This window comes from Gorilla gorilla, chromosome 5, assembly GCF_029281585.2.
Source record: "Gorilla gorilla gorilla isolate KB3781 chromosome 5, NHGRI_mGorGor1-v2.1_pri, whole genome shotgun sequence".
In the NCBI taxonomy this organism is placed as follows: domain Eukaryota; kingdom Metazoa; phylum Chordata; class Mammalia; order Primates; family Hominidae; genus Gorilla; species Gorilla gorilla.
This window is the reverse complement of record NC_073229.2, coordinates 185479639-185493576: the sequence shown is the minus strand read 5'-3', so window position 1 is coordinate 185493576 and position 13938 is coordinate 185479639. Positions and strand designations below refer to the sequence as shown.

At 49.5% G+C, this 13938-nt stretch overlaps 1 protein-coding gene across 6 annotated transcripts in view; it reads left to right on the top strand.

Annotated features, from left to right (window-relative positions):
• AGPAT4 (1-acylglycerol-3-phosphate O-acyltransferase 4) overlaps window positions 1–13938 on the top strand; it is a 146693-nt gene that overhangs the window by 118348 nt on the left and 14407 nt on the right. For all 6 annotated transcript variants that reach the window (XM_055391403.2, XM_055391401.2, XM_031012257.3 and 3 more), the window contains 4 exons: window positions 3993–4154; window positions 4894–5047; window positions 9097–9199; window positions 11788–11863. In XM_055391403.2, the coding sequence (XP_055247378.1) occupies window positions 3993–4154; window positions 4894–5047; window positions 9097–9199; window positions 11788–11863 (495 nt within the window). The remainder of the gene's footprint in view (window positions 1–3992; window positions 4155–4893; window positions 5048–9096; window positions 9200–11787; window positions 11864–13938) is intronic.

Genomic DNA, 13938 nt, shown 5'->3' with positions numbered 1-13938 from the left:
TCTCTGAAAGCTGTTGGCATCACACATGGAAGCCTCTGAGTGGCCTGGGAAAGCCATGATAGTTATAGCCTATTGAACCTTTTGCCGGGGGAACTGTCAGTATGTCTTAATAGCAGTTTCTAGTCTCTTTGTCATAAGTGAGTTAACTTGGGCAACTCTCTGTGCATGGTGACTATTCAGTTGTGCTTAAATAAATGTAATCTATTGTTGTTACTATTACACTAAAGCATGGCAGAGAAAATGGGTTGAATAAGGAGGTGTTCAGATACTGCTTGCTCTGGGATGAAAATAATAGCTACGAGTTATTGAACGCCCATGTCAGAGTCTCAACTTTGTGCTTTTGTAGATGTTTCCATACATTATTGAGTCTTTACAGGGACACCAGGGAATATGTGTTGTCTTCCTCATCACACAGAGGGGAAACAGAGGCTCAGAAAGATTGGGTGTCTTGAGCACAGTCACACAGCTGGGTCGTGGTAGAGCCTGGTTAGAAACAGGACTGTCTCATTCCAGAGCTTTTCATGCAGCCCTGCCAGGGAAAGAGAATTGAGTGACATTTCTTCAGTTTGAAGAAGTAAAAGCTTCTACCTTAATATTTTAACATGTTTCTTACCAAACATAATTAACATCAAAACCTAGACATATTGATAACATCCAAAATTTTAAGGCTGAAAGATGGATTAAGCCAGTATAAAGAAAGTTATGTCTCTTCTTTGCCCTTTGATCATCAAAAACACCTGTTACCCCAGCACTTTGGGAGGCTGAGGCAGGCAGATCACCTGAGGTCAGGAGTTAGAGACTAGCCTGGCCAACATGGTAAGACCCTGTGTCTACAAAAAATACTAAAATTAGCCAGGCATGGTGACGGGCACCTGTCATCCCAGCTACTCAGGAGGCTGAGACAGGAGAATCACTTGAACCTGGGAGGCGGAGGTTGCAGTGAGCCAAGATTGTGCCATTGCACTCCAGCCTGTGCAATAAGAGCAAAACTCTGTCTCAAAACAAAACAAAACTGTTTCTGACCCAGAGCCTCACTTACATTCCCAAAGCAGATGGCGAAAGCATGCTGATGTCAGCCCCTTCTTAAAAGTGACATTGTTACAGGGATACTGTGAAATATGTTTATAATAAAAAACTGGAAAATCTAACAAAATAAAAATCACTTATAAATGACTGCCCAGTGCCGAGACCAGCTTGGTCGGGCAGACCCTAACCCAGCGGTGCTAGAGGAATTAAAGACACACAGAAATATAGAGGTGTGAAGTGGGAAATCAGGGGTCTCACAGCCTTCAGAGCTGAGAGTCTTGAACAGAGATTTACCCACGTATTTATTAACAGCAAGCCAGTCATTAGCATTGTTTCTATAGATATTAAATTAGCTAAAAGTATCCCTTATGGGAAACGAAGGGATGGGGTGAATTAAAGGAGTAGGTTGGGCTAGTTAACTGCAGCAGGAGCATGTCCTTAAGGCAAGGATCGCTCATGCTATTGTTTGTGGTTTAAGAACACCTTTAAGCAGTTTTCCACCCTGGGCAGGCCAGGTGTTCCTTGCCCTCATTCTGGTAAACCCACAACCTTCCAGCGTGGATGTTATGGCCATCATGAACATGTCACAGTGCTGCAGAGATTTTGTTTATGGCCAGTTTTGGGGCCAGTTTATGGCCAGATTTTGGGGGGCCTGTTCCCAACAGCCCAGCAACAACTACTGTTGTTTTTCTCTGCTTTACTTTTTTCATAAAGTCATAATCATGCTATAGACTCACCTTTGCTCCAGATCTTTTAAAAATTTAGTATTATACAGTAAACCATTGCCTAGCCATTACACAGTCATAGAAAACAAGTTTTAGTGGCTCTAAATTAGGGGTTGACAAATGTCATCTGGAATGGGCCAGAGAATGAATATTTTAGGTTTTGTGGACCACAGCATGTCTGTCAAAAAACACTCCTGTGTGTAGCATGAAGGCAGCTGCAGACAATAGGCACATGGACAAGAGGCTGTGTGGCCACAGGACGTCACTTACAAAAGCAGGCAGAGGAGCAGGCTTGTCCCGAGGGCAGTAGCTTGCTGACTCCTCTCTAGTGTTGTACAAGATCTGGTACACACCATAACCCACGTGACGTGTCTACCGTGGGACATCTAAACACTTGGTGATCTAAGAGGGATGGAGATGGAGACTCACGTCCCAGGTGACCATCTACGGGTCTAGATCACCCGCATCACTGTCAAAGTTGTCGTTTCCATTTGGCAGCAGGTCATCAGAGGCCAACCACTAGGACCCACTAGGATCTTGCAGGGTAGAATTGTGAACGGGAAATATCCCTGAGAGTGCTTTTCCTCAGCAGAAGCCATGATTGGCTGCATGGGACCTCTCACCTTCCCAGGGCCAACAGCTGCTGCTTTAGTCTGTGGCCCCCTCCTGGCTGCAGAACCAATCATCATTTATAGCTCCTTCAAATGACTGCATGTTTGGAATGAGTTCAGATAAATATAATTTTAAAAAATATCATGGGCACAGCACACGGTAAGCCCTCACACCCACACCGGTGGGTTCACCCACCCACGGGGATGTTCCCGGAGTCCCTTGGGGATAGGGCCTCCGATTTCATGGCTAAGTTTTCTTGGAGAGAATCTGCATGTTGGATTTGTGTGAAAAACAAACTCCATCAGAAAATGGAGATGCTAAACCTAGAAGGTATCTGCCTTTTCTACCCCATGTGAGGGAAGAAGTTTCTTGTTTTTTTAAAGTAGGGTAGCAATTGGCTGTTTAGACCTTTTTCTGTTCTGCCAGTAGGTTGGGGGACACGGCTTACTGACCCTGTGCTGAGCTGGAGCTGCGGAGAGGCATGGGTGTAACGGGGAGGAGAGGAGAGAGGGCTGTGTTGAAGCCGGAGCTCTCCGCGCTGTGGGCATCCTAGGTTTAGGGCTGCCCTGACGGCTGATATCCCATTGATCAGTCATCCACCCATTGATCAAGGAGCATCTTGGCCAGTTCCAAAATTAAGGTGAAAAGATAAACATCCATCAGATAAAAAGCAGTTTTTGTGTCTCCACTGCCCCGTCCATCCCATTGAAGCCCTGGTCTTCCTCAGTGTAGGGGGGCTGATGTAGTGGACGCCTGGCTGGGGAGGGCCACACCGAGCCCTGGGGACCCAGGACTGCCCTGAGACTCCCCAGAGGGGACCTGTTGGGGCCTAGCTCGTGCACCTGCGTCAGCCTCAAGAAGGTCTCTGGCAGGTGCTTCTGCCCCGTCTCAGCCTCAAGGACATGCTGGCAGCGGGTGTGGAGGGCACCGAGCACATCTCCTGGTCTGGGTTTTACTCCCAGCTTGGACCAGCTGTACCCGGAGATCCCACTGGGCTCCACAGCCTGCTCTGTGAGTGGAGACTCCTGTTTGCCTTAACTGCAGAGCTCAGCAGAATGAGTCGAGTTGTCTCGGAAAAATCGGATTCAAATGAATCTTTGGCCAACAATTGTTCGAGAAGGATGTTAACCTCACACCTAGGAATGCTACATTTTCTAGCGTTTGACATTTTCAGCGATCAAGAATTACTATATTTTGTAATATCACAAAACTCAGTGAGATCTGCAGAAAAGAGGTGCGCAAATTAGTGTCACACAGCTGCACGGTGGGCTTAGCGAGTATGTGACGGTGATAACCTAGAAACCGTTTGGATGGTGGTGGGAGCGTCGTCAGGACCCTGAATACCTGTGACTGCTCGCTGCTGCCTTCTTGACTCCTGCCGTCTGCGCTGAGAACCAGGGTGCCCCTGCCCCCTGCTCCCACACTGGCAGGGCGAGCACAACCTGGACCTCTAGCTGAAAGGTGGGGAGGGCACCAGGGTCCATGGCCTCGACAGCATGTGTTCTGGGACTGTCGCGAGGCATCTGGTGTGAACGTCCCCTCCTCTTTTTCTACTTCAGTCTCCAACAGCCCGGGGAGGTGGCTCTGACGTCTCCTTCATGGGCACCTGGGCTCCTTCTTCTGTTTCAGGGCTCCAAGGTCCTGGCCAAGAAGGAGCTGGCCTATGTCCCAATCATCGGCTGGATGTGGTACTTCACCGAGATGGTCTTTTGTTCACGCAAGTGGGAGCAGGACCGCAAGACGGTTGCCGCCAGCTTGCAGCACCTCCGGGACTACCCCGAGAAGTATTTTGTACGTAGGCACCAGAGCAGCTGTGTCCCAAGGGCTCCTGCAGGACTGTGACCGTGGGACCCCCATGTGACTTCCACAGGACACGTGACTGTGTGGTCCTGTGTGACTCCAGGGCTGTGTGTGACCATAGGGCTGTGTATAACCTCAGGGATGTATGTGACCATGGGGCCGTGTGTGATCATGTGGCCATATGTGACCCTGGGGCTGTGCGTGACCCTAGGGCCATGCATGACACCAGGGCTGTGTGTGACCCCAGGGCTATGTGTGACCCCAGGCCCATGCATGACCCCAGGGCTGTGTGTGACCCCAGGGCTATGTGTGACCCCAGGCCCATGCATGACCCCAGGGCTGTGTGTGACCCCAGGGCTATGTGTGACCTCAGGGCTGTGTGTGACCCCAGGGCTGTGTGTGACCCCAGGGCTATGTGTGACCTCAGGGCTGTGTGTGACCCCAGGGCTGTGTGTGACCCCAGGGCTATGTGTGACCTCAGGGCTGTATGTGACCCCAGGGCTGTGTGTGACCCCAGGGCTATGTGTGACCTCAGGGCTGTATGTGACCCCAGGGCTGTGTGTGACCCCAGGGCTATGTGTGACCTCAGGGTTGTATGTAACCATGGGGCCGTGTGTGATCGTGTGGCCATATGTGACCCTGGGGCTGTGTGTGACCCCAGGGCCATGCATGACCCCAGGGCTGTGTGTGACCCCGAGGCTGCGTGCGACTCCTGCCTCCTTCCTTCCAGTTCCTGATTCACTGTGAGGGCACGCGGTTCACGGAGAAGAAGCATGAGATCAGCATGCAGGTGGCCCGGGCCAAGGGGCTGCCTCGCCTCAAGCATCACCTGTTGCCACGAACCAAGGGCTTCGCCATCACCGTGAGGAGCTTGAGAAATGTAGGTAAGGAAGAGTGCGTGGCCCTGGGCCTCCCCGTGGCAGCGAGGAAGACAAGCCCCAGTTCCGGATGGGCAGAGCTTGCTTCCTGCCAGCACTTCCCAGCTGACTTGAGGCTAGGAGCTCAGAGTGGCTGCTCAAGTCCAGTCTCTGTGACTGGGAACCAAGGTCAAATGGCATTTGCACCCCTGGCTGGCACTCAGGGTGGGCCTGTGCCTGCTTTTCCTGGGGTGCCCAGGCCAGCACTGCCCTCTGCTGTGCAAATGTGCTGGGTGCCTGGATGGCCCATGGGGTAACCTGGGTCCAGGCCTGCAGGCCCAAGACAGCACAGTTGGGTTTGAGGGGCATTTCTTGCCCACCTGTTGGCATCAGCTGAACTCTGACCTTGTGGTCTGTCACAGCTGACTTCGGAGTCTGGAACCCTAAATGGCCATCGGTAAGAAGAAGAAAATAGCAACAACTTGCCTCTGGCCTCTTGTCATGCTTTTGTTTTCTTTTTGACCCTTCTGTCTCCAGTTCAGAAACAACCTCTGTCTCCTTCTGCACATCTGGCCTCCCCACGCCCTCACAGTCCCTTGGCCCTTTCCGTGGGCTCCAGGCCCTGGGGGCCGCTTCCTGTGCTCCTTCTCAGGCAAAGCACTTCAGGCGAAGCTGTCTCCTTCCTGGAGGGAGCTAGAACCCAGCTGAATGAGGCTCCCGGCCCCACGCTGCCGCCTTCCTCGGCCTTATCCTCTTGTCTCCTCTCTTCCTTCTGAGGCAAAGGGCAGGAGACCCCGAACTCCTCCCCAGGCCTGCATCTGGGGCCCCTTGGTTTCTCCAGCCCTGGCCGACCCCCTACCAGGACCTCTGGAGCAACAGAGTTGGTGAATCTGTACCTCTGAAAGTCCCCAGGTGACCCACTGGCTGCAGCGGTGGTTGAAGGCCCTGGGTAGCCCTCCCTGCTGGCCTCTGCTGCCTGTTTAACACCCCACTGCACACCCAGGCCAGCGCCAGCCCCGCTCCCTTCTGGGGCTGCCGGAACCCAGGCCAGGTGGGCTGTGCCCCTGGCCCCCTCGCCCCTCTGTGTGCCTGCCCTGCCCTTAGCCCTGTTAACCAGTTTCTTCTTCCCCACATTCTTCCTTTGCTTCCTCATCCCTCTTCTCCTGGTGACCAGTGTTCCTTGATGACCTCTATTGGCACAATGCCATGTACTCCACACACACTGTCACCTTCAATCCCCACAACATCCTGGCAGGCAGCTCTTACTCCCGGAGAGGAGAGAGAAAAGCAGGCTCTGGAGTCTCAGCAGCTCACTCGGGCCTGCAGAACCAAGGGCCCACCAGGCCAACCACCTCCGAGGTCCTTCCCCTCTGCCCAGCCTCTTAGAAGGTCAGCGGCACAGAGGGGCACTAGCTGCCTAAATGTCTCTTTTGCTCTGGGCTCAGCCCAAGGGCCAGAATTATCCTGCTCCCTGCAGTCCCTGCCTCTACACTGACCCTGGGCCCCAGGGCCAAGGATGCCCCCATTGCTCGTCCCCCGCTCCACCTCCCAGGCTGCTGCGCTCTGCACTGTCCAGCAGCGTCAAGACCCTGTGCACTCCCTGATCAGGAGACCTCACTGAATCCTGTTTCCTCTGCTGACCAGCTGTGTGACTCTGGGCAAGTGACCTTATCTCTCTGATCCTAAGTTTGCTCCGAGTTCTGCAAAATCTGTTAGGGTTGCAAGGAGGATTAAATGAGAAAAGCTGGGTAAAGGGCTCAGCATCCCACCTGGTACATGATAAACATTTAATCAAAGGCTGCTCTTGTTAGGGGCCCCCTGCCTCCCACTGCACATCTCACCTTCTGCCCCTGGTGGGGTTGCCCAGCTTGCAGGGCTACGTGTCCCCCTCCTGATCCATCCCCTCTGGGTTGGGCCAGCACGGCTCCCTAACTGAGCTTTGCCTCAGTCTTGCCTCGCAAGGCCGTCCAGCTCTATGCTGTTCATCACGGAGAGTTAACAAGGCTGTCTCCAAGAACAGCCAGCACCGGTCTCTGGCGCGTCTGGCACGCCAGGCCCTGTACGCACTGTGCACATAGGATGTCCTCACAGGACTCAGGAAGGCAGATTGCTTTTTCTTTTTGCTTTCAGTTCACAGATAAGGACATTGGGGCTCAGGGAAGTTAAGGAGCTGGCACAGTGTGACTCAGCCAGTACATGGCGAGCTGGGATTTGCTCCTGGCTGGCGGGGGCTGGCAGCGGCTGCTCTCACTCCTCCTGATGCGCCTTGCGGTTAGAATCAGGCTGGCTGTCCACTCAAGACACTTTTTGAGGTTTTCCTCTGGAAAATGAGACAGTTGGACAAGTCACTGATATTTAGGTGGCTCTTTGGGGAACCCGTGGGTTCTCCCCACCTTTGCTTAACCAGAGTCAGCCTCTTCTGTTGTCTGCATGGGTCCCTGTGTGAACAGGTTGGAGGAAAGGAGGTGTCAAAACCGCTGAACTACGTGAGCTCTGTGGCCCCTTCTTACTGGGAAGCCCTAGGACACTACAGTCATGGTCCACACAGCCTGAACAGCTGTTCCTGTAGATACCCATTTATGCTTTAAAATGCCTGGGAAATGTGATAAGCATCCAGGTTCTCTCCCAGCCACCCTGACCAGGCAGCTACTCCTCAGGAGGGCTCAGGAGAACAGTCCCGCCTTCAGCCCCAAGGTGGGGGTGAGTGGTCTCGGGCACTCCGGGCCCCGCTTCCAGGATCTCCTGCAGGGCAGCAGATAGTGGACCTGCAGACCCCGCACGGTGGTCAGGCAGCAGGTAGAAGAAAACAGATGGTGATTTATTGTTTTTGAATCTTGGTTCCACATATTCCCAACCAGACCAAGGGCCTTTCCTCCTTCCTGCCATTCTCCCACTCCTTTTATTAATACTTGCACATATGTAAAGCTCCCAGTGAAGTGTCTGGCTCATCATTTATTGAACACAAACCATGTGCTGGGCCCTGCAGTAAGTGCCTGACCTTCATCATCTCAGCAGCTGTGTGACAGAGGCTCCCTTCTCCAGGAGAAGACCTAGCCCCAGCTGCCCAAGAGAAGATCCCACCAGTGGGAAAAAGTGGCAGCCGCTGGGGTTCCCACCCGTTCCTCCTACCGTCTGGTGCTCTTACACTTCAGCAACTAGCCATTTTCCACTGTGCATTTATCTCTTCTGTTCCTTCACTCGTTCCTTCCTATATTCTTTCATCCTTTGATCCAAGAAGCTTCAACTGACTACAATCCAATTCCTTAAGGAGTTTCTCATCAGTATCTTCTCCTAGGATAATTTGTAGCTACCTTCTTTTTCTAGGGGAAAATAATGCTCATAGAATGGTTATGCTGCTGTAACTGAGACACATCCTTAGTTTCCTTTGGAATAATTTTTCTTATCATCCACACTTGTTCAAATTTCAGTGTTTCTTGACTGAAATGATAGGCTGGGCACATTAGAAAGTTACAAATCATCGTCGTAGTACCTCTAGACCTGACTTTGCTTTAAAAGTGATCTGGGCTGGGCACAGTGGCTCACACCTGTAATCCCAGCACTTTGGGAGGCTGAGGCAGGCAAAGCACTTGAGGTCAGGAGTTCAAGACCAGTCTGACCAACATGGTGAATCCCTGACTCTACTAAAAATACAAAAATTAGCTGGGCGTGGTGGTGGGTGTCTGTAACCCCAGCTACTTGGGAGGCTGAGACAGGAGAATTGTTTGAACCCGGGAGGCAGAGGTTGTAGTGAGCCGAGATTGCACCACTGCACTCCTGGGTGACAGAGTGAGACTCCATCTCCAAAAAAAAAGAAAAGAAAAGAAAAGAAAAAAGTGATCTGACTTCAGCAATGACCCTGTTTTCTATTACTAAGTTCTAGTGGGATTTTATGATTACAAAAGATAATACACATTCAGTGTAGAACATGTGGACCATATAGAAAAAAAGAAATCTGACCACACCATTTCTAGATAAGCAGTTAGCCATTTGATTATTGTCTTCCAATGTGTGTATCTACAGAACAAAATTGGGTTCACATGCTATATACTGCTTTGTATTTGTTTTATTTTTTATAGTTTCAGCTGTATATGACTGTACACTCAATTTCAGAAATAATGAAAATCCAACACTGCTGGGAGTCCTAAACGGAAAGAAATACCATGCAGATTTGTATGTTAGGTAAGTCGAACTGTTTCCTTTCCAGAAAAGACAGTGCCCATTTCAAAGTAAACACATCATGAATGACCTAGAGACTTTCTTCCAGGGATCCCTGGGTCACACTGACTTCTTTGCAGTCTGTTTTGCATTGAATTTGACACATCCTACTATTGGAATGATCTGCTGAAGTCTCCTTCCGTCCCAGCTCCTTCCGGATCCTCTGTAACCAGCTCTTTCGTATCAAAGAGCTTAGGTTGAACAAGTGGAAGGCTGTATTTTATAATTATTTTGGTGTTGGTGTGAAGAGAATATGTTATTGACCCTTTTCGTGGGCGATGGGTCTGCTGTATGGAATACACACAGATGTGTATTTATATAAGGTGGTCTAGACACAAATGCAGAACTCTTGCAGTGTCTCACTTATGTGTTATGTTCCAGGCTATTAATGATTTTATTGAAGACACTTCCAGAACATATTAGTCAAACTAGTTCTCTCTGCCTGCTTATAGAATGGGCTGAACACCTCCAGAATGTCACCAAAATCAGTGGGAAACAGAATTGGAAGGTGCTGCAGATAGTAAACACAATGGCAGTTCATGCATTAAAACCCAGTGTGACGGGTCAGGGACCGTATTGGTTTGTTGTGCTGTGGATCATCTTCTCTGAATGCTAATCAAGAGAATCTGAAATGCCCGCTAATGGAGAACTAATCCAGGGGCGTATAACCTTCTGATTCAAGACCTTACAGAAGCCACATTACAACACAGCACCCTGAAAATCCAGGGGCCCTACATTCCCACCAGGCCACACGAAACGTCCAGGCTTTCCTGGGAGATATTTTGGTGGACTGGTGGCCAAAGTTAAGTAGCTTCTGATCTAAAAACGACTCTGGCTTTCCCATGAAAATAGGACAGCATCGTCATCATCACTGACTTCTTGTCTGATGGTGCAGGCAAGAGTCTGCCCTGTGACTCAGTTCTGTGGCATATGAAGGCAGGAGAATCACCCACCTGCCTGAAGGAGACCTTTAGACCTTCTCCTAGGAGTAAAGTGAGGTTTTATTCCCCATGTTCTCTGACAGCTGGCAGGAGCTCCACTCGATGGCCAGCTGGGCTCAGTTATTTGGGAAAACCCCAAGATGTGTACAAGATTATTTCACCTCTCAGGTAGCTGCAACTCTCCAAAGCATGTGTGACAATCAGCCCAAAAATGATACTGGCACGTTCACTCACCGGAGCCAGATCACCCTCTTGACCCCAGAGGAAGGTTAGCATTGATGCTATTCAACACACATCTTTTTGTTGTAGCTGCCCATTAAAAATGATAGAGGCATTTTTCTGTGAACATACATCAGTACAAAGCACTGAAACATCAAGGGCGATAATGTCAAGTTGCTGAAAAGGGCAAAACTCACTACATTCCTACTATCCAAATAAAGAAATATTAGGCAGACTTGAGAGAGCTCATTTCCCAAGCAGAGTAGATCAAAGAGCAAAGAAGTAGAGGATCCAGAGAAGTGCAGTGTGCGTAGGAACAGAAAAGGTGAAAGAATATTTCCGGAGGAGCTTATGGGGTAAGTTCTAATTATGTGAAAACCTTACCTCTGTACAATACTGCCTTGAAAAGGAAGTGGCTCATTGTAATCTGTTATAAGATGGAATCCCATCCTTTATCTCTTAACAGACTCTAGCGTGATAGATAAACTCTCAAATCTTCTTACTAAGATATTCTTAGGCCATAGAAGGGAGTGAAGTGACCTGAGAAATCAAGCCAGATGCAGACTTTGACATGGACAAAATTGAGTATAAATGAACGTCCCTTGAAATCACAAGAGCCATCAACCTGAGAACAAATAGGAACGGCAAAGGTGGCAGAGTGACTTCTCCCCGTGTTCAGTATGGGCTCTTTGCAAATGATCGAGTGGCAAGCCCTTGCCAGCACCAGTCCCCAGAGCCACCCAAGTCTCTGAGCTCTCGCTGGTGCACAGTGACTCAAGACCCCTGTCTGAGCCATGGAGCCTGGGGAAGATGCCCTGGCTACTTCCATCTGGGAGAACTTTAATTCCCCACCATCCACATCACTGACTTGTCAAAACCTTTGCAGAAAGTCTGCCTCAAGGCTAACCAAGAGGCCAGAGGAATCATTTGATGGGAGATAATCTGCCATTACCAGTAAGTTGGTTACTTGGCTAAGAAGAAATTACTAGGATATTGTCTCTGTTGCATTGATTCTGTGTATATTGGATTGTCTCATGTGGAAACCGAGGCAGTGTTGTCCTCTTTGGAAGAGGCAAATATCAGGTTTTGGGGGCCTTTTTGTGAGGTGGGAGGGAAGACGGAATGAGGCAAGTGTCCCCTGTTCTGACAGCATCTGTCTGTGCCATTGAATTGGCCCCTGGGTTGTTCCTTCGTGGGTCATAATTGCATTTTTGCCTGTTTCTCCAGTGTGGATGTGGAACGCCCCTTCTTTCTATCACTTGCATTACTCTCTTCATTTCCACATTATTTAGGCGACCCAGATAAAAACAAAAAACGGCAGCACCATTACTGGAAACTGTATGCTATGGGGGGCATCACCTCCTCTCTGCTAGCTGCTCTCTGCCTTTGCAGGAGGATCCCACTGGAAGACATCCCTGAAGACGATGACGAGTGCTCGGCCTGGCTGCACAAGCTCTACCAGGAGAAGGTCAGTGCACTGGGTGCCAGGGGTCCCTTCATGTTGCAGCTGTGGGTGCGCCGTGTGGCTGTGTTGTGTGGCAGCAGGCCTTTCTCCGGTGGGCGAGATCTCACAGAGCCAGTTATTAGTGAGTCTGGAGCTGACCCTCTCTTGGCAATGAAGAATATGACAAAATATTTTTTAAGGAGGGTTCACACACACACAATGAAGCTATTCTCTAGGTGTAGTGGACCAAGGAAGAAGTAATGGCCCCAATCGCCCCTGCTCGTATTTTCCTGCCTCTGGTCCTAAGGCAGGATGTGCTTGTGGGGTGGATGTTCTCCGCAGCAATGGACATGGTCTTGATTGCTTCTGGATCAACAATTTGGTTGTCAATCTGATCTCAAAGCATCTCCGGAATAAGCAGGATAAAGCCCTACAAGGGTCCACCTTGGTCTTGGCTGGGTTCGAACCTGCTGTGGTGCCCCCTGTCCTGTTCCTGTCTGTGGTCCAGTTCTCCAGGGTCCCCCTACTTGTTCTGTCCTTTCTCTGAGCAAGGCCTTTGCTTTCATTGGTTTCTCTCCTCCAAAGGCATATGCAAGGAGGGGAGTCTCATAACTACTGGATCTTATGAAGGAGCGAAGCTTAGCTTCCACTTGGTGAGAAAAGCATTTTTATGGCCAGGTCTCATTAACCAGTAAAAAATTATTTCTGATTCACCATATGTTTTAAACCCAAACAAGTCATTCCCTAGAATCAGATATATTCTATAGGATTCTGATGACCTTTTCCTCAAATTCCATAAATGCGGGCTGGCTCTCATGGGTTCTGTTTTACTCTGTTTCTCAAAGGAGAGAATTACCTAGAGCTTTGCAGGATGTCCTCTGCAGCTGAGTAAGAACTTTAACCCTACCTACACTTGGGAATGTGTTAGGATTTTAGTCCACAAGACTCTTAACAGACTCTAGTATGATGGATAAGCTAAATTTGCCTCCTTTAGGCAAATTTCCGTCCAAAAGATTTGCCATCACCTTTAGTAGAGAAGCTCTTGTAAGTTTGCTCAGTTTTTGGAATCAAGATCCTGATACCTTTTTTCCCTGATGATGCCTTTATACCATCACTGCACAGAGCTGCACAGAAAGGGCCTCTTTCCTATGTAGGTTATGGGCATAGCTCTCTGGTCTCCCCTTACAAATACACAAATTACAAATTGTATGTATGGACTCATTTACCTTGTCATTAGAGCATGAGTTGTGCAGATTCCCAGGCCCAAACCCCAGTGATTCTGTCTCTGCAGCTTAGAGGTGGAACCTAGAAATGTGTACTTCCAGCAGACTGCTTCTGATGCAGATGGCTTTGATGGAGATGGTCTGAGGCCTGAAGCTTTTTAACAACAAGATTCTAAGTTATCGAGGTTCTGCACTGATGCACATATGTGCCCCGACACAGAAACAGAAAACCATATGAATTCCTCCCTTCTGTTTTCATGCATGAGGCAGTATTTTTCTTGCTCTTGTTTTCTGGTCTAAGCATTGAGGCAGCATATAAAATGTTACTTTTTTTATTTTTATTTTTTTGAGATGGAGTCTCCCTCTGTCTCCCAGGCTGGAGTGCAGTGGCCCGATCTCGGCTCACTGCAAGCTCTGCCTCCTGGGTTCACGCCATTCTCCTGCCTCAGCCTCCCAAATATCTGGGACTACAGGCGCCCGCCACAGTGCCTGGCTAATCTTTTTGTATGTTTAGTAGAGACGGGGTTTCACCGTGTTTGCCAGGATGGTCTTGATCTCATGAGGTCTTGTGATCTGCCCTCCTCGGCCTCCCAAAGTGCTGGGATTACAGGCGTGAGCCACCGTGCCTGGCCGAAAATGTTACTTTTAGCCAAAAGCAGAGTATGCTAAGAAAAGATTTAGAAACTGAGCCTCTTTTGTAAAGAGCCACACAAACAAATCTACAATAAACGTGGGCCCTCAAGCCCATCAAGGCAAAGGAGATTTTTCTCAACGGGCCCTTCCTCTCCTGTATTCAGGCAGAGTGTGGTCATCGTGTAAACCAAGCTAAGAGGCACATCTCCTTCTTGTTAAAAGTCTCTTAGGGTGTTTTCCTCT